The sequence below is a fragment of the Anolis sagrei genome, chromosome Y, assembly GCF_037176765.1.
Source record: "Anolis sagrei isolate rAnoSag1 chromosome Y, rAnoSag1.mat, whole genome shotgun sequence".
Lineage (NCBI taxonomy): Eukaryota > Metazoa > Chordata > Lepidosauria > Squamata > Dactyloidae > Anolis > Anolis sagrei.
Genome location: NC_090035.1, coordinates 64,006,607 through 64,032,187, shown reverse-complemented (window position 1 = coordinate 64,032,187; position 25,581 = coordinate 64,006,607). Strand labels below are relative to the sequence as shown.

Below are 25,581 nucleotides of genomic sequence, written 5' to 3'. Positions count from 1 at the left end.
TAGAGAGCATTGCAGTAGTCTATACGGGATGTAACCAGTGCGTGGACTACCGTGGCCAAGTCAGACTTTCCAAGGTACGGGTGCAGCTGGCGCACAAGTTTTAATTGTGCGAATGCTCCCCTGGTCACCGCCGAAACCTGGGGTTCCAGGCTCAGCGATGAATCCAGGACCCAAGCTGCGAACCTGCGTCTTCAGGGGGAGTGTAACCCCGTCCAACACAAGCTATAACCCTATACCCTGTTCGGCCTTACGGCCTTACGACTGACCAGGAGTACCTCTGTCTTGCCTGGATTCAGTTTCAATTTGTTCGCCCTCATCCAGACCGTTATAGCGGCCAAGCACCGGTTCAGGACCTCGACAGCCTCCTTAGTAGCAGGTGGGAAGGAGTGACAGAGTTGGACATAATCTGAGTACAGATGACACCGTACCCCGTAACTCCGGATGGTCTCCCCCAACGGCTTCATGTAGATGTTAAACAACATAGGAGACAAGATTGAACCCTGAGGAACCCCACAAGACAATGGTTGTGAGGTAGAACAGGTGTCTCCCAACAACACCTTCTGAGTTCGACCCTCTAGGAAGGACCGGAGCCACTGCAGAACAGTTCCTCCAAGGCCCATTCCCGCGAGGCGTCCCAGAAGGATACCGTGGTCGACGGTATCGAAGGCCGCTGAGAGGTCCAGCAGAACCAACAGGGACACACTCCCCCTGTCGAGCTCCCGGCGTAGATCATCCACTAAGGCGACCAAGACTGTCTCGGCCAGACTGCGCCGAATCCAGATAATCCGTGTCGTCCAAGAATACCTGGAATTGTGAAGCCACCACACGTTCCAGGACTTTGCCCAAGAAGGGGAGATTAAACTGTCCGATAGTTGTCGAATTGAGTGGGGTCCAGTGATGGTTTTTTCAACAGCGGTTTTATTATAGCTTGTTTTAAGCTCGCTGGAATGTTGCCTTCCCGAAGGGAGGCGTTAACCACCACCGTTACCCACTCGGCCAATCCCCCTCTGGCTTGCTTCAAAAGCCAGGATGGACAGGGGTCTAGGATGCATGTGGTAGGCCTCATTCCTCCAAGTATCTTGTCCACATCCTCGGGTTTCACCAATTGAAATGAATCCATCAAAACCGGGCAAGCAGATGCTCCAGCTACATCCTCAGAGACTGCCGTTAATATGGCATCCAGCCCAGAACGAATCAAAGCGACTTTGTCCGCGAAGAACCGAGCAAAAGCTTCACAGCGAGCTACCGAGTTGTCAGGGCTCCCATCCTGAGTGGTGGGGTTTAAAAGGCCTCTGACAACTCGGAACAGCTCCGCCGGACGGTTCTTTGCAGACACAATAGTGGCTGCGAAGAAAGATTTCTTTGCGGCCTTTATTGCCACAGCATATGCCCTTAAAAAGGACACAAACCGTGTTCGATTTGGCTCGCCACACGCTCTCTAGTTCCCTCTTCTTTCGCTTCATCGCTGCCAACTCCTCGTTGAACCAAGGGGCTGGTTTAGCTCGGCTACTTGAGAGGGGACATTCGTGTCTATTGCCCTAGTCATCTCCCCATTCCAGAGAGTGACCAGGGCATCAACAGGATCACCAACCGAGGTGGTGGGAAACTCCCCAAGAGCCGTCAGGAATCCATCCGGCTCCATAAGCCTCCATAAGCCTCCTGGGGCGGACCAACTTAATGGGTCCCCCACCCCTGCAGAGGTGCAGTGAGCCTAAATCTGACCAAATGGTGGTCGGTCCATGGCAACGGAGAGATAGACAACTCCTCAATACCGCCACCATGCTCCCATCCCTGGCAGAAAACCAAGTCCAACGTGTGTCCAGCACTGTGAGTGGGGCCAGATTCCCATTGGGACAGCCCCATGGTTGCCATGGAAGACATGAAGTCCTGAGCCGCTCCTACTAGGGTAGCCTCGGCGTGAACATTGAAGTCCCCCAGCACAAGGAGCCATTGGGACTCCAACGCCAAGCTCGAGACCACCCCCGCTAGCTCAGGTAGGGAGACCGTAGTGCAGCGAGGTGGGCGGTACACTAACAGAATCCCTATTCTGTCCCGGTCACCCACCCTCAGGTGGACACATTCATAATTGGTTGACTACTGGATGGGGCTCCTGGTCAGAGGGATGGTATTTCTATAGACCACCGCAACCCCGCCTCCCCGCCCTCCAGATCTTGGTTGGTGCTGCACGGAGAACCCTGGTGGACAGAGCTGGGTTAAATTTACACCTCCCGCTTCATCCAACCAGGTCTCCATGATGCACACCAGATCTGCCCGCTCATCCAGGATCAGATCCTGGATAAAAGTTGTTTTTCCGTTGACAGATCTGGCGTTGCAGCTTCAAAGACTGACTGATTGCTGCCTGGGGGATCCTTTCTTGGGAGGTCTTAGCCGGCCCTGATTACTTCTTGTCTGGAATTAGCATTGAATGGCCTTGCAGCTTCAAAGACTGACTGATTGCTGACTGGGGGATCCTTTGTGTGTTTTTTAAAATACAACACATAAGGTACAATGATACTCTGTTTCCTCCCTGCCTCTGTTTCTTCCCTTCCTCCGGAGTTTACTCATTCAGTCAGAGTTTTAATTTCACTCTTCCGTATGATATAATAAGCTACTGTTAGATATAAAAAGGATATAAATGACGTTTCTGAAACAACAAACTAAACAAACTGAAATGTCCTTTAGAAAACAAGTTACAGGTCTCAATGATACTTCCTGACAGAGTTTTTATCTTCACTCTTCCGTATAATCTTTTAAACAGTTGGTAAATATTGAAAAAACATTTGCAGCATCTCTGAAGCAATAAACTAAACACTTGAACTGTCCTTGGGAAAGTAAAATAATGTCCCCAAGGGTCCCCGGGTTGAAATACCTCATTTCAGGAGATTTTCCCTTCTTTGGGATTCTGTCAGGGACTACAGCCAAGCACCAAAAATCAGCCGACCAAACAGTTACTGTTCCCACTTACCTTTCGTTTCACCAATTTTTTCGAACAGGAGGGGTTTACCATTTTGTGCAATCAAAATGAACGGTACAAAACGAAAACTTGAAAAAAACAAATGAGACAAATACTGGGTCCATGTCATATGTTCCGCAGTTGATGGTTGGTGATGGAAGGGTTAATGTATTAGTTCTAGAGGGTTTTGTAATCTGTAAGTGGGAGTTCATGGGTGAAAGCAATTAGGGGTGGAGGTGTGCAGGAGATGGGTTGCAGCTGAGTGTTACTGGATTTAAGGAGCTAACCTTGAGACTGATCTTTGGGAGAAAAGTATTTGTTGTATTTTGGTGGTGGTGGTTGCTGCTGTTTTTCCCCCCAGGTCTGTTGGATTTTTGGTATCCTGACCTGTCTCCTGTAATCTTGGAATGCTGGAACCTTGAACCTTTGGACTGGCTTTTGACTATGGTATAGACTCTTGATCCCTGGACTTTGTTTATTGAACTCTCAGCATTTGACCACTGGACTGGACCCTTTTGACTACTAAGTTATTTTTGCTATCAGTTTTTGTTTATTCTGTAGCTGCGTGCTATCTTTGTGTTTTATATTTTGGACTATAAAAACAGCCAGCAAGTAAGTAAGTGCTGTTTTAATTAAACTGTTTGATAAAACTGGGAGTTTGATTCATCTATACCTAAATAAGGTAGAGCCCTGGCAACGTGACAGTCCATGACTAAGTGACACGAATTTAACTGCCATGACTCAACGCTATGAAATTCTGGGAGTTCTAATTTTTCAGTGTCTCCTTTATCTGTCATGTGGATCCTGAAGTGGTTGTGGAATCTTGGGAATCACATGACATTATACAGTACTATTGTGCTGTCTCAAACCGTAGATGGAGAAAAGGAGCTAAAGCCATAGTTCTGCTAGTGGACCTGGAGATTCCTAGGAAATACCTCTCTAGGAATCTCTTTAGTCTTTCAACATAACTCTGTGGACCACGTGAGTTGTTCTCAGATAAAAAAAAAAGTATTTTCCCACTTTCACAAGGGTCTGTGGGGATATTTTTAGGGTTTTTTTTTTAAAAGAAGAATTTATTTCCAGAAATTTTAAGAATTTCCTTAAAATCAGTGGATGACCCAAATGTTCTGAAACTTGATGGGCTTGCAGTGGTAAATGTGTTATGTTCACCAAGTCCATTCCAGCCAGCCGGCCATAGCAGCTAAGAAATATTTTTCAAAAAGTTTTTTGACAAAAAAAATTAAATTTCCCAAAAATAATTAGATATGCTAATCTTTCTGAAACTTGAGGGGAATGATGCCCTGGCTATTCTGTGTAATTGTAGAGAAATTAAAGGACATAGCTCTTGTAGTTATCTTTTGGAAAAAAAATGTTGTTTGTGAAACTTTTAAAATTCCCCCAAATATTAATGGATTAGTGAAACATTCTGAAACTTGGGGGAGTAATAGTGGTAAATATGTTCTATAACTGTAGCAAGTTTCTTCCTGAGAGGTCTAAAAATTAAAGAGAAAGGAGCCCCAGAAACTCCCCCACTTCGCAATTACTTAATTAAAAATAATAAAAAATCTGTTACTTGGTTATAGTTATTATATGGACCCATTGCAATATTTTAGAAACATTTTAGAAACAATTTGGCCACCCTCCTCCATTTAGTAATGAGTATTAATAATAAACTTCATATCTCCGAAGGAACACAGGGCGGTTTACATATAAAAAGGCAAACATTCAATGTCTCAAAATGGATGCAAACACATCAAAATAATACAGGACAATGGACAGTAAACTTATAACAAAGGAATTAAACTTCAAAATAAACAAATAAATAAAAATAAAGGTATCAGGTTAAAATAAAAACAGGGGAAACAGGAAGATCACATTACGCGTGAATAGACTTAACCAGGAGCCTCTGGTGGTGCAGTTGGTTAAACCGCTGAGCTGCTGAACTTGCTGATCAACAGGTTGCAGGTTCGAATCCGGGCAGCGGTGTGAGCTTCCACTGTTAGCCCCAGCTTCTGACAATGTAGCAGTTTGAAAACATTCAAATGTGAGTAGATCAATAGGTACCGCTCCAGCAGGAAGGTAACAGCGCTCCATGCAGTCACGCTGGCCACATGACCTTGGAGGAGTCTAGGGACAACACTGGCTCTTCGGCCTAGAAATGGAGATGAGCACCAACCCCCAGAGTCGGACACAACTGGACTTAATGTCAAACCTTTACCTTTACTCTAGACTTAACCAAGAAAGTCACAGCCCTAGGTCTGCAACACCTGAGCAGGGCTAATGATGACAATGTGACAGTCATATGTCCCAGTGGATCTCAAGATGGTTAATAACAGCGAAGTGTCTTTTCCTGCCTCCTCAACCCAGCCAGCAGTCCTTATGGCTCATCAGAGCAGTGACAGTGTCTTAAGGATGACGGAGCTGTGCCAAAGATGCTGATGGAATTTTTAAAAGAGCTTTGAAAGCTTCGATTGCTGTTCCTGATGAAGCAGAGAAGAGTGGAAGCTGATGTCCAGGGCACAAGAGTAGAAGAGGAAAGAAGGACTGAGCTCTTTCTACCCACTTTGCATTTGCCTGCTGGCTAGGCTAGTGTGTATATACATATATTTGCCTTGCAAAAATGAATTGCAGGACGTCGATTGTAGGGAGACCACAATAAAAGAAGGAGCAGGTACAGGTCGGGAGGGCTGGAGGAGATGCAGAGCAAGGGAATGTGTGACTGATGTTCAATATACTAGATTACATCATTGTAGACTTGATCAATCATCCCAAAAGAACTACCTTTGGCTGGTTTCCGTCTCATATGCAGACGGAAATTCAAATTCAGGATGCTCCTTTCTACCAAGGACCTTTTCACCCCATACAATTATGGTGCAATGATTCTACTTTAACTGTCATGCCAGTGTCCCATGAAAAATCAGGATTTGTAGTATTAAGAGAGGGTGTTGGAAACAGCAAACTTCTCAATCCTTCACTAGTTATTTGTTATGCATATAATTACTTGCTGTATTGTATATGTGTGTACTGGTTAGCAGTTTTCTTTAACCTCTTTGTTGTAGGAGGGACTAGAGATCGTGTGATCAGATCTGGGCTTGCTCAGGACTCAGACTCCATATTTGAACAGTGTTTGCTTTGGGAAGCCTGTAGAGAAGTTTGCTTTCAGACATCAATGCAAGAACTGTCTGGTTAGAGACTACACAGAGACTCTATTAGACTCTTAGAACAGAGAGATACTTTGGACTATGGACTATTGATTCTAAGTCAGATGCCCTGTGTTAGCTACACAAAGAAACTACTTCAAATCTAATTGTAACTGGGTTGATAAGCAAAGCTTATGCTGAATACATGAAATTTTTAAACCAACTGTATTACATTTAAAGAAGTCTGCTTATTTTTGTCCCTTGAGAGCATGATTTCCAGGCAAATATATTTTAAGGGAGAGTAGATGTTTTTGGGCAACTAAAAGGAACACTTCTTAAACTCTGCTGATTATATATATATATATATATATATATATCCCCTGCCATGAGTTACTGTGGCCCAGTCTGGTGATCTGGAAAATAAAGTAAAGTGGAAGTGTTGGTTTCTAATGTATGTAATTTCTTTTTGCTTGTGGGTAAGCAGTATTTCTTGTTGTTTCTTTATCAGTGTTGATGTAGAGATTGTCTGGTTTGCCTATTCTGGAACAGGCAACATATCATTGTCCTTCTTTAGGGGTCCCTTTCAAATCTATGAGACTATATCTGTGTGTGTGTAAATCATATATCTTGATCTATATCTATGGCTGGATGGCTCTTTGTCAGGAGGGCTTTCATTACGTTTTCTTGCTCTGGTGAAGGGAGTTGGACTGGATGGATGGCCTTAAGTATTTTCTTAACAAACCAATGTATGGGTTGTTGTAGGTTTTTCCGGGCTATATGGCCATGTCCTGGAGGCAATTTTTCTCCTGACGTTTCGCCTGCATCTATGGCAAGCATCCTCAGAGGTAATGAGGTCTGTTGGAACTAGGAAAAATGGGTTTATATATCTGTGGAATGACCAGGGTGAGACAAAGGACTTTTGTTTGCTGGGGCTAGCTGTGAATGTTTCAGCTGATCACCTTGATTTGCATTCAATGGCTTGGTAGCGCCTGGGGGGAATCTTTTGTTGAGGGTGATTTCATGTGCCTGTTTGTTTCCCCTCTGTTGTTTTTCTGCTGTAATTTTTGAGTTTTTTTAATACTGGTAGCCAAATTTTGTTCATTTTCATGGTTTCTTCCTTTCTGTTGAAATTGTCCACATGCTTGTGGATTTCAATGGCTTCTCTGTGTAGTCTGACATGGTGGTTGTGCGAGTGGTCCAGCACTTCTGTGTTCTCAAATAATATGCTGTGTCCAGGCTGGTTCATCAGGTGCTCTGCTATGGCTGATTTCTCTGGTTGAAGTAGTCTGCAGTGCCTTTCATGTTCCTTGATGCGTGTCTGGGCGCTGCGTTTGGTGGTCCCTATGTAGACTTGTCCACAGCTGCATGATACACAGTAGACTCCTGCAGAGGTGAGAGGAGGTGAGAGGGAAGAAGAACCAATGTATGTTCTTCACTCAAAAAATTGATTTTGTAATTTGGGAGTTGTCATTGCTGGGATTTATAGTTCACCTACAATCAAAGAGCATTATGAACTCCACCAATGATGGAATTGAACCAAACTTGGCACACAGAACTCCCATTACTAACAGAAAATACTTGAATAGTTTGGTGGGCATTGTCCTTGAGTTTTGGAGTTGTAGTTCACCTACATCCAGAGAGCACTGTGGACTCAAACAATGATGGATCTGGATCAAACTTAGCACGAATACTCATTATGCCCAAATGTGAACACTGTTGGAGTTTGGGGAAAATAGACCTTGACATTTGGGAGTTGTCGTTGCTGGGATTTATAGTTCACCTACAATCACAGAGCATTCTGAACCCCACCAGTGACAGAATTGGGCCAAACTTCCCACAGAACCCCATGACCAATGGAAAATACTGTGTTTTCTCATGGTCTATGGCGACCTCTCTGACACTCCCTTGCAACCCCTCCAGGGGTCCTGACCTGCAGGTTGAGAAACACTGTTCTAGATGATAAGTCTTATAATAATCACTCATTATGTCACTGAAGAGGAGTCAGTTCAAAAGCAGAGGAATATATTTCCCATCACGCGGTTCCACATGTTTTAATTGAGATCACCAAGATTTTCACTGGGGACTTTCTGAATGCAAAATAAATGATTAGCTACTGAGCTCTATGTCATCCTTCAAAGAGGCCATTTCACAGTGTACAAATATAGTGGTGTGATTCCATTTTAATTGCCAAGGCTCCATCCTGTGAAATATTGGGATTTGCAGTTTAGGAAGAGGTGCTTAAAATTATCAGCCAAAGAGCAATATAGGGCCTGACCCAATTTCATACCTATGATTTTATCTGATGCAGCCGTGACTGTTAGTGGGATCATAGTGCCATGATTGTAAAGGGATCCCATCAAAAGGCATAGCTTTCAGGTATTTCATTTTACAGTGTTCCAGCACAGTTCTTTATTCATTTGGACTGTTTTTGCTGAATTGAATACAAGACTGTACAGCTTCAGACCATACCAGAGATATAAACACACACACTTCCCATAATAGAAATGTGTTGTCGAAGGCTTTCATGGCTGGAACCACTTGGTTGCTGTGAGTTTTCCGGGTTGTATGCCCATATTCCAGAAGCATTCATAGAATCATAGAGTTGGAAGAGACCTCATGGGCCATCCAGTCCAACTTCCTGCCAAGAAGCAGGAATATTGTGGTCAAAGCACCCCTGACAGATGGCCACCCAGCCTCTGTTTAAAAGCTTCCAAAGAAGGAGCCTCCACCACACTCCTGGGCAGAGAGTTCCACTGCTGAATGGCTCTCACAGTCAGGAAGTTCTTCCTCATGTTTAGATGGAATCTCCTTTCTTGTAGTTTGAAGCCATTGTTCCATTTCCTAGTCCCCAGGGAAGCAGAAAACACGTTCTCCTGATGTTTCACCCACATCTATGGCAGGCATCCTCAGAGGTTGTGAGGTCTGTTGGAATCTAAGCAAGTGAGGCTTATATATCTGTAGGAATGTCCAGAGTGGGAGAAAGAAGCAAGCTGGAGGCAAGTGTGAATGTTGCAGTTGGCCACTTTGATTAGCATTGAATGGCCTTGCTTTGATTATTGTGTCCCCTCTAGTCCTTCAAAGTTTCAACTAGACGTAAAACAATCTTTCCTATGTGTTGTTGAAGGCTTTCCTGGTCAAAATCACTAGGTTGTTGTGAGTTTTTTTGGGTTGTATTTATTTACAGTATTTCTATTCCGCCCTTCTCACCCTGCAGAGGACTAAGGGTGGATTACAATGTATACATACATGGCAAACATTCAATGCCATAGACACACAACACATATAGACAGGTAGTCAGAGGCTATTTAACATTCCAATTTTCTGGCCACCAGGGGAGCTGTCACTTCACCGTCCATCTGCGACACTGATGAAATACTTTCCGCATTCCCCGCTTGATTTTTGCTGGAGATTTTTTATGGCCTTGTAAATTTGTTAAATTAGCCTCCCCACACATAGCTGGCACCTAATTTCCTACTTGACAGATGCAACTGTCTTTCGGGTTGCAAAGGTCGACAACAAGCTACACTATTGGCCGGAAGCTCACTCCGACCTGGGCTGGCTTCAAACTCATGTCCTTTCAGTCAGTAGTGATCTTAATGCAGCTGACACCCAGCCAGCTGCACCACAATCCCAGTGTTGTATCACCTCTCAACAAAGGATTTCCCCAGGCAGTAAGAAGCCAGACCTTGAAACTGCTAGGCTATTAAATGCTAATCAAGGTGGCCAATTGAAACATTCACACCTGCCTCAATCAGACAAGAGTTCTTTATCTGGACTTTCCACAGATATATAAACCCTATTTTCCTCATTTCCAAAGGACCTCACAACTTCTGAGGATGCCTGCCGTAGATGCAGGTGAAATGTCAGGAGAGAATGCTTCTGGAATATGGCCATACAGCCTGGAAAACTCACAACAACCCAATCTTTCCTATCAAAAGAGCAGAGCAAGGGAAATCAGAGTTTAAAATTACGGTGAGCTGTTATTGCACATCATTCTTTCTCAAGATATCTGATGCGACAGATCTGGCATTTCCTCCCCGAATGTCCCAGGGATCAGTAACTTCTTTGCATCCATTGACTACAACTCTTTCTTTCCTGGAAGCGCACTGCAGACTGGAAGTCAATGGATCATATAACATCATTAATCTGCCGATCACCACTTTGAGCAGCACTGCCTTAAATAGTTTTTAGAAAGTATCTCAGCGGCAGAGGATGGAACATAATACATATACCTCAGATGTTGTGTATGCTCACTAGTAGGTGTGTGTGTGTGTGTGGGAGGGGGATGTCCCACAAAGTCCAGTTTGTTTAGCATTTGGGTACTGTTCCATTATCCCTTTTTTTGAGCAGGGGCCACTTGACCAGGGACCACTCTCCAACATAAGTACCTAAAAAGTTACAAATCAGTTTTTTGGTCAATTTTAGATTCGGTTTGGTTATTTGGAGTCCTGATTCAGAAAATTGCATTGGATAGACCACATCAGCTCTAGTTTCTGATACAGAACATATGCCGTCCAGTAGTTGCCATCTGCTCGCCCACATAAAACCATATTTAACTATAATAGGGTTTTGCGAGACCAGTCACTCTCATTGCAACTGTGTAGTAATGGTGAGGCTGCGGACCATATTTTAGTTCTTGCAGACCACTGATGGTCCACAGACCACAGGTTGGGAACTACTGCATTATCAGGATGGAGGCCACCAGGGGGCCTAGAGAGAGAAAGCCCATTTTACAAGGAGGAAGTTGAAGTAGGAAAACAATTTCCCCCATTTTCACTTGTTATTACCCCTCCGCACTCCCCTTACCATAAACAAGGGTTATTTCCAGACGGGGGCATAAATGGGGGGAATAACAGAAAACAGGGGGGAAATGGTTTTGCTCCCTCAACCCATCCTTCACTCCCATAAAATGGACTATCCTTCTCTCTAGCACCCCCTTGTGGCCTCCACCCAGATAATGGTACAGTAATTGAATCTCCTTGCTTGGGATATTTTCAGGTGTGACTGCATGTTCCTATAGGGCAGAATATAGCCCCCAGTGGTGCAGTGGGTTAAACCACTGAGCTGCTGAACTTGCTGACCAAAAGGTTGGTGGTTTGAATCTGGGGAGCAGGGTGAGCTCCCACTGTTAGCTCCAGCTTCTGCCAACCCAGCAGTTCGAAAACATGCAAATGTGACTAGATCAATAGGCACTGCTTCAGTGGAAATGTAACGGTGCTCCATGCAGTGATGCTGGCCTCAAGACCTTGGAGGTATCTACGGACAACACCAGCTCTTTGGCTTAGAAATGGAGATGAGCAACATCCTCCAGAGTCTAAAACGGCTAGTCTTAACGTCAAAGGGAAACCTTTACCTTTACCTTATAGGGACCCTTTATACGAGCCCCTGGTGATGAATAGGTTAAACCATTGTGCCTGTAGGACTGCTGATTGAAAGGTCAGTGGTTCGAATCCCAGTAGCAGAGTGAACACCCATCTGTCAGCTCCAGCTCCTCATGCAGGGTCATGAAAGAAGCCTCCCACAGGATGGTAAAACATTTGGGCGTCCCTTGAGCAATGTCCTTGCAGATGATCAATTCTCCCACATCAGAAGCGACTTGCAGTTTCTCAATTTGCTTCCGACACAACAACAACAAAAAACCTTATAGGGCAGAATGGGGGTTGGACTGGATGGCCCTTGGAGGACCCTTTCCAAGTCTAGCGAGACTCTGTGGCCTTTGCCATGTTCAGACCTGATTGAGAGTTTAGCTCTCTAGTTTGGAGCCTCCAGGCCACAGCACCTTCACAAAACACTCCAGAGCAGGCATGGGCAAACTTCATTCCTCCAGGTGTTTTGAACTTCCTACCTCTGGGAATTGTGGGAGCTGAAGTCCAAAACACCTGGCTGGTCAAAGTTTGCCCATGCCTGCTCCAAAGGGACTAAAACTGGGGACAAAGACGTGTTTGCTTGGGATACCTAATTGGCCTCCTTTTCTGTCCTTGTTTTTCTTTTTTTCCTCTCAAGGTGGTGGATCTGCGGTTGGTGACAGGGACAAACGTGGGTGTGACAGGAAAGAAAGCTGTGAACAAGGGAGTGGGGGGGGGGGAGGAGAGGGGGTCACGATTCAGGAGGAGGCTTCCACTGCAGAGAGGGAGAGAGCATAAGGAAGAGAGAGAAAGGGGAAGAGAAGAGGGAGCAGCCTTTCTGGAAGTGCCTCTTCTTTGCCCTCTTCCTTCTCCCATTCATTCTTCTCACCGATTTGGGGGAGGGGCACACGTGGGCTTCCTTCCTTGCTACTTTCCTTCCTTGCATCCTTCCTTCCATTTTCCCTTCCTTCCTTCCTTCCTTCCTTCCTTGCATCCTTCTTTCCTCCTGTCCTTCCTTCCTTGCATCCCTTCTTGTATCCTTCCTTGCATCTATCCATCCTTCCTTGCATCCTTCCTTCTTTGCTCCCTTCCTTCCTTGCATCCTTTCCTTCCTTCCTTGAATCCTTCCTTCTTTCCTTGCTTGCTTCTTTGTTTGTTTCCTCCCTTGCTTCCTCCCTCCCTTCTTTCCTTGCATCCCTCCTTGCATCCATCCATCCTTCCTTGCATCATTCCTTCTTTGCTTCCTTCCTTACATTCGTCCTTCCTCTCTTCCTTTCTGGCATCCTTTCTTACTTCCTTGCTTCCTTGTTTTCTTCCTCCCTTCTTTCCTTCATTCCTTCCTTGCATCCTTCTTTGCTTCCTTCCTTCCTTACATTCTTCCTCCCTCTCTTCCTTTCTGGCATCCTTCCTTCCTTCCTTCCTTCCTAGCATCCTTCCTTCTTTCCGTGCTTCCTTCCTTCTTTCCGTGCTTCCTTCCTTCCTTCCTTGCATTCTTCCTTCCTTCCTTCTTTCATTGCACCCTTCTTTCCTCCCTTCCTTCTCTCCTACCTTGCATCCTTCCTTCCTTCTTTCCTTTCTTGTTTCCTTCCTTCCTAGCTTCCTTCCTTCTTTGCTTCCTTCCTTCCTTCCCTCCTTCCTTTCTTACAGTCTTCCTTCCTCTCATCCTTCCTTCCTAGCTTCCTTGCATCCTTCCTTGCATCCTTCTTTCCTCTCTTCCTTCTCTTCTTCCTTGCATCCTTCCTTCTTTCCTTGCTTGTTTCCTTCCTTCCTGGCTTCCTTCCTTCTTTGCTTCCTTCCTTCCTTCCCTCCTTCCTTTCTTACAGTCTTTCTTCCTCTCATCCTTCCTTCCTAGCTTCCTTGCATCCTTCCTTCCTTCCTTGCATCCTTCTTTCCTCTCTTCCTTCTCTTCTTCCTTGCATCCTTCCTTCTTTCCTTGCTTGCTTCCTTGCTTGTTTCCTTCCTTCCTGGCTTCCTTCCTTCTTTGCTTCCTTCCTTCCCTCCTTCCTTCCTTACATGCTTCCTTCATCCCGTCCTTCTTGCCTTCTTGCCTTCTTTACTTCCTCCCTTCCTTTCTAGCATCTTTCCTTCTTTCCTTGCTTGTTTCCTTCCTTCTTTGCTTCCTTCCCTCCCTCCTTCCTTCCTTACATTCTTCCTTCCTGTCTTCTGTCCTTTCTGGCACCTTTTCCTACTTCCTTCCTTCCTTCCCTCCTTCCTTCCTACTTCCCTTCCTTCCTAGCTTCCTTACATCCTTCCTTGCCTCGTTCTCCGCCTCCTCCCCTCCCTCCTTCCCCTGCTGCCTTCTCCTCCGCTGCTGCTGCAATGCATCAAGTTCCTCCTCCTCCTCCTCCCTCTTTCCCTCGCTCCCTCCCTCCTTCCTTCCTCATCGAGTGGCGCACGCTTGGAGTCCTCCTCCGAGCCCGGCGTTTCCCATCCCGGAGAGAGGCTCGGCTCTGCCGCAGGAAAGCAAACCGAGGCAAGAGACGGGCAGAACCGAGGAGACGGAGGCCACAGAGAAGCGGGAGGAAGGACAGGAGGAGGAGAGCAAGAGGCAAGGAGGGAGGACGGGCTGGACAGCGCCCGGCCCTGATCCCCACCTTCCCTGATTCCTTCCATCATGGGTCCCGGGAGGGTCTCCCTCCTCCGAAGGGGGCCTCGACGGAGCCCCGACTCGGGCTGACTCCGCGCCGCTTGGGAAGAAGACCCCGATCCGTCTAGGGACTTGCTTGTGCTGACTCCGGGGCCCCCGCGGAGTTTTATGGCTCGGGCCGGCGGACCCCTGGCCGCCTTTGCCTCCTCCGTCTCCTCCTCCTCCTGCTCCTCCTCCTCTGTCTCCTCGGGGCCCTCGGTCCCTTGCCCGCCCCCTCCCGAGCACCGCGAGGCATTCCGAGGCAGTGCTCGGGGGGGCCTCTTCTCCTTTGGGCAGCTGCTCAGCCCCGCCGGCTATAAATACATCCCTTCCTCCTCCTCCTCCGCCCGGATCGGCTGTCGGTCCTGTTGACGTCCCAAGGAGCCTCGGTATGGCGGGCCCGCAGCCCCTCGCCCTCCTCCTGGGCCTCGCGTTGGGTGAGTCGCAAGGGGAGCCTCAAGGGGAGCGGCAGGGACCCTTTTTGGGGTCCTGGGGAGAGTGGGGAGCCCCTCCTCTCTCTCAGACCTCATCTAGAGGGGTTATGGGCCCAGTTCTGTGCCCCACCATTGAAAGAGATGGGCTTCAAGACCAGGACTGCAAGGTCACCTATTCCACTCTGGAAGAAGGACTCTTTCTTCAACTCCCGCCATTCCTAACAGCCTCAGGCCCCTTCCTTTCCCCCCTCAGCCGCTTAAGCGGAAAGGGCCTGAGGCTGTTAGGAATGGTGGGAGTTGAAGTCCAACACATCTGGAGGGCCAAAGTTTGTCCATTCCTGCTCTAGGCCATCCTGCTCTAGGCCATCCACTCAATGGTCTCCCATTGCCAGCCAATTTGGGCCTTCTCTCAAGGGTTTAGGACTCCAACTCCCACCATTCTTTAACAGCCTCAGGCCCTTTCCTTTTCCTTCTAAGGCAGTGTTTCTCAACCTTCCGAATGCCTCGACCCCTTATTGCACTTCCTCATGTTGTGGTGACCCCCCAACCATAGAATTATTTTTATTGTTACTTCATATCTGTAATTTTTGCTACTGTGATGAATTGTAATGTAAATATCTGATACGCAGGAGATATTTTCATTTGGCACAAAAAACCCCATCTGAATATTATCGGGGTTGATTTGGTCATTTGGGAGTTGTAGTTGCTGTGATTTATAGTTCACCTACAATCAAATAGTATTCTGAACTCCACCAATGATGGAATTGAACTAAACTTGGCACACGGAACTCCCACGACCCACAGAAAATGCTGGATGTGTTTGGTGGTCACTGACCTTGAGTTTGGGAGTTGTAATTCACCTACATCCAGAGAGCACTGTGGACTCAGACAATGAGGGATCTGGACCAAACTTGGCATGGATACTCAATATGCCCAAATGTGAACACTGGTGAAGTTGGGGGAAAATAGACCTTGACATTTGGGAGTTGTAGTTGCTGGGATTTATAGTTCACCTACAATAAATGAGTATTCTGAACTCCATCAGCGATAGATTAGTCTAAACTTCCCACACAGAATCCCCATTATCCAACAGAAAATACTGTGTTTTCTGATGGTATTTGGTGACCCCTCTGACACCCCCTCGTGACCCCCCAGGGGTCCCCACCCCCAGGTTGAGAAATGCTGCTCTAAGGCATGTAGGGGCCAACACTTCCTGTAAAGGTAACAGTTTCCCCCTGACAGCCAAAGGCAAACTAGCACAAAGCATCTAGCTTCACCTGATGGGCTTCAGAAAGCTATGAGCCACCTAAGACCTTAAGATCATCTGGGGAGACTCTGCTCTCAGTCCCCCACCATCACAATCACGCTTGGTTGGGGACGAGAGACAGGGCCTTCTCCATGGTGGCCCCTCGGCTATGGAATTCCCTCCCCAAACGAAATCAGACCTCACAACCTTTGAGGATGCTTGCCATAGATACAGGTGAAATGTGAGGAGAGATTGCTTCTAGAACATGGCCATATAGTTCAAAAAACCTACAAAAACCCAGAAATCAGATCTGCTCCGTTTCTTCTGTCCTTCTGAAAAAAAAAGTGAAATCCTGGCTGTTGGATCAGGCCTTTGCGGACTAGACCGACTTGCTGGCAAAGTTACGGTTTTAATGGACTCTGATGGACTGTTTTTAGGATTACAACTGAATTCGGCATTGTATTCAATGGAAGACTTGCTGGTGGCACAGTGGGTTAAATCGCTGAGCTGCTGAACTTGCTGACCAAAGGGTTGCAGGTTTGAGTCCGGAGAGCAGCGTGAGTCCCAGCTTCTGTTAGCCCCAGCTTCTGCCAACCTAGTAGTTCGAAAACATGCAAATGGAAGTTAGCCCCAGCTTCTTCCAAACTAGCATTTAGCCCCGGCTTCTGCCAACCTAGTAGTTTGAAAACATGCAAATGGGAGTTAGCCCCAGCTTCTTCCAACCTAGCAGTTAGCCCCAGCTTCTGCCCCAGCTTCTACCAACCTAGCAGTTCGAGAACATGCAACCTAGCAGTTAGACCCAGCTTCTTCCAACCTAGCAGTTGTGCCCCAGCTTCTGCCCCAACCAACCCCAGCTTGTGCCCCAGCTTCTTCCAACCTAGCAGTTCCAAAACAGGCAAATGGGAGTTAGCCTCAGTTTCTACCAACCTAGCAGTTTGAAAACATGCAAATGGGAGTTAGCACCAGCTTCTTCCAACCTAGCAGTTAGCCCCAGCTTCTGCCCCAGCTTCTGCAAACCTAGCAGTTCAAAAACATGCAAATGGGATAGATCTATAGGTACCGTTCCAGTGGGAAGGTAATAGCATTTCATGTAGTCATGCTGGCCACATGACCTTGGAGGCGTCTATGGACAACGCTGGCTCTTCAGCTTAGAAATGAAGATGAGCACCAACCCCCAGAGTTGGACACAACTGGAATTAATGTCAGGGGAAAACCTTTACCTTTACTAAGTAAGTGTTGGCCCTTACATGGAAAAGGAAAAGGCCTGAGGCTGTTAGGAATGGTGGGAGTTGAGGTCCAAAACCCTTGAGGGAAGGCCTAATTTCCCCCCTGCCTGAGATAGAAGCATTGAAAGCCAACTCCTTTGAGGAAAGGCTGCGGAAGCCGCCTCTGTTTAACCTGCAGAACCATGTGTTGTCCAAAGCTTTCATGTTTCGATCTTGGAAAGAATGTCGCACTGTCTTCTGCAGCTCTGGAGACCAGCACCGAGAGCCATGGATTCAATCCACAGGAAAAGAGATCCCATTCAAACATTAGGAAGAACTTCCCCACAGTAAGAGCTGTTTCAGAGTGGAATATGCAACCTTGCAATCCAGGTTTTGAAGCAGAGGCTGGGTGGCCAATCTGTCCAGAGGACTTAGATGGTGTCTTTCTGCCTGGCAAGGGGGTTGGACTGGATGACCCTTGGGGTCTCTTTCTATTCTAGGAAGGAGACAGAGTCTGGTCCCTGCCTCAAGAAGCCTCCGGTGACACAAAAATGCAAGGAATTGCAGGACAATGCTCTGTGGTTGGCCATATCCCTCGTCTTTGCCTTCACTGGCCCAGTGCAGCATCTTGTGCAGCATTTCTCAACCTGCGTGTCAGGATCCCGGGGGGGGGGGGGGGGGGGAAGGGGTCACGAGGGGTTGTCAGAGGGGTTGCCAAAGACCATCAGAAAACACAGAGTTTTTTGTTGACCATAGGGGTTCTGTGTGGGACGTTTGACCCAATTCTTTCGTTGGTGGAGTTCAGAATGCTCTTTGATTGTAGGTGAACTATAAATCCCAGAAACTACAACTTGCAAAGTCAAGGTCAGGCCCGTAGCCAGGATTTTGATTCGGGGGGGAGGGGGGTGAGTCTGAGTGAGAGAGGATCTACCCTAACAAACCTTTTGTATCGTTATCCCAATGCATATGGGATATATTGAGCATGGTGATCAGATCATTATATGAATAAACATAACAGTTTAAATAATGTACCAGTAAGGCCTTCTTGCAGACCACCTGAGAATTTGGGGGGGGGGGGGCTACATGCCTGGTCAAGGTATGCTTTCACCATTTGGTCATATTGTGTATCCATGCCAAGTTTGATCCGGATCCATTACTGTTTCAGTCCACAGTGTTCTGTGGATGTAGGTGAACTACAATGCCAAAACTCAAGGTCAATGCCCACCAAACCCTTCCAGTATTTTCTGTTGGTTATGGGAATACTGTATGCCAAGTCTGGCCCAATTCTACCATTGGAGGAGTTCAGAATGCTCTTTGATTGTAGGAGAACTATAAATCCCAGCAACTACAACTCCCATATGACAAAACTACCACCCCCAACACCACTACTATTAAAATGTGGCATATTGGGTATTTGTGCTAAATTTGGTCCAGTGAATGAAAATACAACCTGTATATCAGATATATATTTATATTATGATTCATAATAGTATCAAAATGACAGCTATGATGTACCAACAAAATTCATGTTATGGTTGGGGGTCACCACAAAATGAGGAACTGTAGTAAGGGGTTGCAGCATTAGGAAGGTTGAGAACCACTGGTTTAGATGGTGGCAAGGGATTGGACTTGATGACCCTTGGGGGTCTCTTTCAGTTCTGAGAAGGAGCCAGAGTCCGGTCCCTGCCTCAAGAAGCCTCAGGCGACACAAAAAGGGAAGGTACTGGAGGACTACGCTCTGTGGTTGACCATATCCTTTGTCCTTCCCCTTCACTAGCCCAGTTCAGCATCTAGTGGCCCAGTCAGTTCATGATCGGCCCACTTGGATGTTGTTTCTGGAGTGGCAGGGCTGATGTCTTGTTCTGTGTCTTGGCTTGGCCCTGGCCTCAAAGAAAAGTCACTTCTTAGTTACCATGAGACCTGCTGATGAATCCCTTTCTGAAGGCCTCGAAGGCTTATGGAACACAGATAGATTCATTCCAGGAAAGAATACTTCTGGAACATGGCCATACATCTCGGAAAACTCACAGTAACCCAGTCATTCCAGAATGTTTGAAACCCAGCTCCAGATCTTCTTGTTCTCTCAAGGCCCCGGGTGTCTTACATGTGTGTATGGGTTCCCTCAAAATTGACAGGCCTCTCCAAGGAATGTTTGTGTGTGTGTGTGTGTGTGTGTGTGTGTGATTGTGGGTGTTTTTTCCTGATCCCATGAATTCTATAGGGCAGTGTTTCTCAACCTGGGGCTCCCTGGGGCTCGAGACCCCGGGGGGGGGGGGGGTTGGGGTTGCGAGGGGGCGTCAAAGGGGTCGCCAAAGCCCGCCAGAAAACACAGTATTTTCTGTTGGTTTCTGTGTGGGAATTTTGGCCCAATTCTACCGTTGGTGGAGTTCAGAATGCTCTTCGATTGTAAGTGAACTATAAATCCCAACAACTATGCCCTTTGCTATTAATTCCATTGTTGGTGGAGTTCAGAATGCTCTTTGATTGTAGGTGAACTATACATCCCAGCAATTACAACTCCCAAATGTCAAGATCTATTTTCCCCAAACTCCAGTGTTCACATCTGGACATATTTGTGCAAAGTTTGGTCCAGATCCATCATTGTTTGATGGGTTCTGGATGTAGGCGAACTACAACTCCAAAACTCAATGCCCACCAAATGTTTCCAGTATTTTCTGTTGGTCATGGGAGTTCTGTGTGCCAAGATGGTTTAATTCCATCATTGGTGGAGTTCCGAATGCTCTTTGATTGTAGGTGAACTATAAATCCCAGCAACTACAACTCCCAAATGACAAAATCAACCGTCCCCCTCCCAACTTCACCAGGATTCAAATTTGGGCATGTTGGGTATTTGTTGGGCATGTTGGTATTTGTGCCAAATTTGGTCTAGTGGATGAAAATGCATCCTGCATATTTACATTCTGATTCATAACAGTAGCAAAATTACAGTTATGAAGTTGAAATGACAATAATGTTATGGTTGGGGGTCACCACAACATGAGGAACTGTATTAAGGAGTCGTGGCACTAGTAAGGTTGAAAAGCATTGCTATAGGGTTTTGTAAAAGAGGAGATGGTTTTTCCAGTTCCTCTGAAATATAACTACAGCGCCTGATATGGTCACTTTTGAGGGCGATCTGGCTGCAACATCTGTCACCTCATTGATTGCCAGGGTTGATTTGGCTGATCTGGTCACCTGTCGACTTACGGATTTCAGGGCATTTATTTCAGCGAGGGAACACCCAGATCCGTTTCCCCTCCTCAGTTCTTTTCTGTATCTCCTGTTTCTGCTCCATAGAAGTTGCTCCAAGGCCTCTAAAATGCATGTCAGGGTTTACTCTGTGCTCCTGCAGGGAAAGAATTGCAGCTATCCTGGAACTCCCCTGCTTCCAAACAGTAGGGTTGATCTCAGAGGAGCCTGCATCAGATTGCAGGCAAAGCCAGGCCTCCTGCGTGGTTGTGGTGGGCTGAACAGCAGCCGCTGCAAAGTTAATAGCCATCTGAGTAGGTTTAATGACCTCAGAAGGGAGTCCCATTCAAACATGACCAGCTGTTGTTACCTGGCCATTGAAGTGTTACAAGAAGTAATCAGGGCTAGCTAAGACCTCCCAACAAAGGATTCCCCCAGAGAGCAACCAGCCAGGCTTTATAGCTGCAAGGCCATTGAAATCCACAAGCATGTGGACACGTTCAACAGAAAGGAGGAAACCATGAAAATGAACAAAATCTGGCTACAAGTATTAAATAAAAAATCTCTAAAATCGGGACAGTAAACAAAGAACAGCACTCAGAAAACAGGGGAATTCCAGACAGGAAACAATCAGGGCCAGCTAACACCTCCCAACAAAGGATTCCCTCAGACAGAAAGCAGCCAGATTAGCACGGAAAGCTATTCAGTGCTAATCAAGGCAGTAAATTGCAACATTCACACTTGCTTCAAATAGACAAGAGTTCTTTCTCCCACCTTGGACATTCCACAGATATATAAATCTCACTTGCCTAGTTTCCAACCGAGCTCTCAACCTCTGAGGATGCCTGCCATAGATGTGGTTGAAATGTCAGGAGAGAGTGCTTCTGGAACATGGCCATACAGCCTGGAAAACTCACAGCAACTCAGTAATGAAGGAGGTGTATTAGTACCACAGAGTCCCCCCAGGGGTGAGAAAAGCAGTATATAAATGCTGTAAATAAAATTAAAATAATGCTTACTCAAACCAGCATGCTTTCCCAGCCTGGGCTTCTCTGGGGACATGAGACTATGAACTCCATCACCCCAAACCAGCAGAATTGTACTATCTGGGGAAAATAGGGGACATAGTCTAATATGCACATTTGGAGATGGAGAAACAATCAGATGAACAATTTGTGAGATGCTCTGGAATCCTCTTAGCCGCAGAGTAGGGAAATAAATAGCTTGACTTGGCTGCACATGCCTTTTGTAAAAAATAGATAAAGCCTGTGTGGTAGAAGGGGCAGAATCATAGAATCATAGAGTTGGAAGAGACCTCATGGGCCAGCCAGTCCAACCCAGTTCCAAGAAGCAGGAAAATAGCATTCAAAGCACCCTATACAGATGGCCATCCAGCCTCTATTTAAAAGCCTCCAAAGAAGGAGCCTCCACCACAGAGGCAGAGAGTTCAGCTGCTGAACAGCTCTCACAGTTAGGAAGTTCTTCCTAATGTTCTGGTCCAATCTCTTTTCCTGTAGTTTGAAGCCATTGTTCTGCATCCTCGTCTCCAGGGCTGCAGAAAACAAGCCTGCTCCCTCCTCCCTATGACTTCCCCTCACATATTTATCCATGGTCCTCATCATGTCTCCTCTCAGCCTTCTCTTCTGCAGGCTAAACATGCCCAGTTTTTAAGCTGCTCCTCATAGGGTTTGTTCTCCAGACCCTTGATTATTTTAGTCGTCCTCCTCTGTACACATTGCAACTTGTCAACATCTCCCTTGAATTGCAGTGCCCAAAATTGGACACAGTGTGATTCCAGGTGTGCTCTGACCAAGGCAGAATAGAGGGGTAGCATGACTTCCCAGGATCTAGACCAGTGGTTCTCAACCTTCCTAATGCTGTGACCCCTTAGTACAGGTCCTCATGTTGTGGTGACCCCCAACCATGTTATTTTCGTTGCTACTTCATAACTGTAATTTTGCTACTGTTATGAATCGTAATGTAAATATCTGATATGCAAGATGTATTTTCAGTCACTGGACCAAATTTGGCACAAATACCAGATACGCCCAAAATTTGAATACTGATGGGGTTGGGGGTGATTGAGTTTGTCATTTGGTAATGCTGGAGTTGCTGGGATTTATAGTTCACCTCAAATCAAAGAGCCTTCTGAACTCAATCAATGATGGAACTGAATCAAACATGGCCCACAGAATTCCCATGGCCAAGAGAAAATATTGAGAAGGTCTGGTGGACATTGACCTTGAGTTTTTGGAGTTGTAGTTCACCTATATCCAGACTGTGGACTCAAGCAATGATGGATCTGGATCAAACTTAGCACAAATACTCAATATGCCCAAATGTGAACACTGGTAGAGTTTGGAGAAAATAGACCTTGCCATGTGGAAGTTGTAGTTGTTGTGATTTATAGTTCACTCACAATGATATAGCATTCCGAACCCCACCAATGATAGAATTGGACCAAATTTTCCACACAGAATGCCCATGACCAACAGAAAATACTATGTTTTCTGATGGTCTTTGGCGACCCCTCTGACACCCCCTCGCGACCCACAGGTTGAGAAACACTGATCTAGACACTATACTTCTATTGTTGCAGGCCAAAATCTCATTAGTTTTTTTTAAAGCTACCGCATGACATTGTTGGCTCATGTTTAACTTGTTGTCCGTGAGGAATCATAGAATCATTGAGTTGGAAGAGACCTTGTGGGCCTTCTAGTCCAAACCCCTGCCAAGAAGCAGGAAAATCACATTCAAAGCACCCCCGACAGATGGCCATCCAGCCTGTGTTGAAAAGCCTCAAAAGAAGGAGCCTCTACCACACTCCAGGGCAGGGAGTTCCACTGCTGAACAGCTTTCACAGCCAGGAAGTTCTTCCTCATGTTCAGAATGAATCTCCTTTCTTGTAGTTGATCATTTTAGTCACCCTCCTCTAGACACATTCCAGCTTGTCAACATCTCCCTTCAATGATGGTGCCCAGAATTGGACACAATGTGATTCCAGGTGTGGTCTGACCAAGGCAGAATAGAGGGGTAGCATGACTTCCCTGGATGTAGACACTATACTCCTATTGATGCAGGCCAAAATCCCATTGGCTTTTTTAGCTGCAGCATCACATTGTTGGCTCATGTTTAACTTGTTGTCCATGAGGACTCAAGATCTTTTTCACATGTACTGCTATCGAGCCAGGCATTGTCCCCCATTCTGTATCATTCTGTAGAAGCAGTGAACATGGCCTGGCATCTTCAAAGGGACAAAGGGAGGATAAAAATTTAATAAAAAGAAGCTGCACAAGAGTATTTTGCCCTGCCATTCTTTCTTTTTGTCCTCCTCTTCATCCTCCAAGACTCTCTCCAGGGAGCTGTTTTCTTTCAAGCTTTGCTTCTGTGGTAACTTCTTCCTTACAGGTGCTGACTTTTTTCTCCAGAGAGGTAGCCATGGCAGTCTGTTACAGCCAAAACAACAAGCAGTCCTGTGGTGCCTTAAGGATGAATCCATTTATTACCATAACCTGATGGTATTTATTAGACAATCAGTATTTATGTTTGGTTTTTTTTTTATGTCAGGAGTGACTTGAGAAACTGCAAGTCGCTTCTGGTATGCCCCCGGTGTCGCAATGGGTTAAACCCTTGTGCCGGCAGGACTGCTGAACAAAAGGTTGGCAGTTCAAATCAAGGGGGCGGGGTGAGCTCCCATCTGTCAGCTCCAACTTCCCATGTGGGGACATGACAGAAGCATCCCACAAGGATGGTAAAACTTCCGAGCGTCGCCTGGGCAACATCTTTGCAAGTCTCTCATGCCAGAAGTGACTTGCTGGTTCTCAAGTTGCTACTAACATGAAAAAATATATAGACAATCATTCTCAGCTATTACGACACATTGTCGATTATGATGTATTTATTATATATTGCCTTTTAAGGGGCCACAGGACTCTTAGTTGTTCATTTTCTCAGTGTTTTTATTCTTTCTGCCCCCTTGCTCCTCTTCTTTTATCAGTGTTCCTCAACCTGGGGGTCAAGACCCCTGGAGTGGTCGCAAGGGGGCATCAAAGCAGTCGCCAAAGCCCATCAGAAAACACAGTATTTTCTGCTGGCCAGAAAATTTGTGTGGGAAGTTTGGCCCAATTCAAATTTGGGCGTATTGGGTATTTGTGCCAAATTTGGTCCAGTGAATGAAATACATCCTGCATATTACATTATGATTCATAACAGTAGCAAAATTACAGTTATGAAGTTGCAATGAAAATAATGTTATGATTGTGGGTCACCACAACATGAGGAATTGTGTTACGGGGTCGTGCCATTCAGAAGGTTGAGAATCACTGCCTTATAGCATCTCCTGCCCCCTTTTCATCGTTCCCTTATTTCGGCCCTGCATCTGGTATACTATACTCTTCTTCTGGGATACTTGAAGTAGTATGCATAGTCTCCCCTCAATCATTTTGGCCTCACAACAACCTTTTGAGGTAGCCTAGGGTGAAAGAAAAGGATTGGCCCCAGGGCCGTACGCTCAGGGATCTTTGTGGCTGACCACAGATTTGAAACGTGATCCACTCCTTGGTCTGTTTTGTCACATTGGCTCACAGCTAATGGCCTATTTCCCTCCTCCCATCCCCAGTCCTCCCAATCTGCCAGCTCACACATGCCTGTACATTTGTGGGTGGCCTAAAACATTTGTGAGGATACCAAAGAGACTAGGAAAAAAGGCTTGCAATACTTCATCTCTGCTGTTCACATCATCGGTTCTCTTGGGGACTTTCATTCTGATCTCAAGGGATCAATCCACCTACTTTATGCTTACAGTATGTTGGCAAGAGAAGGAAGAAAATTCCATAGGTGGTTCTAATCTGCCTGCGGTAATGAACAGTGAGGCAAAGTTTGGTGTATGCATGCCTCTGTATATATGGCTGTCCTTGAACATGGATTTTTCAAAGTACCATACATACTCGAATATAAGCCAACCTGAATATAAGCCGAGGCACCTAATCCCCCACCCCCCACCCCCCACCCCCAAACCCTGGGAAAAGGTATTGACTCGAGTATAAGCCGAGGGTGGGAAATGAAGCAGCTACTGGGAAATATCAAAATAAAAATAGATACCAATAATATTACATTAATTGAGGCATCCATATGTTAAATTTTTTTGAATATTTACATAAAACTGTAATTTAAGATAAGACTGCCCAACTCTAAACTAAACCATTATTCTAACCTTCTTCAATGTAAATGTGCTTATGTATCCTTCCAATAATAATAAAGAGAGTAAAATAAAAAATGCAATAAAATGAAAATAATGGAGTAAAATAATAAATGTAATAATAACCAATAATAGAATAAAATATATAATAAGAATAATAATAGAGTAAAATAATAAATGTAATAATAACAGTAGTAATAGAGTAAATAATACATAGAATCATAGAATCAAAGAGTTGGAAGAGAC

At 45.8% G+C, this 25,581-nt stretch overlaps 1 protein-coding gene across 1 annotated transcript in view; it reads left to right on the top strand.

Annotated features, from left to right (window-relative positions):
* The first annotated feature begins 13,781 nt into the window (after positions 1–13,781).
* The window catches only part of LOC137095304 (sodium channel subunit beta-1-like), a 47,968-nt gene continuing 36,168 nt past the window's right edge, over positions 13,782–25,581 (top strand). The window contains exon 1 of the mRNA XM_067461775.1: positions 13,782–14,501. Within this exon, the coding sequence (XP_067317876.1) occupies positions 14,456–14,501 (46 nt within the window). The 5' untranslated portion in view covers positions 13,782–14,455. The remainder of the gene's footprint in view (positions 14,502–25,581) is intronic.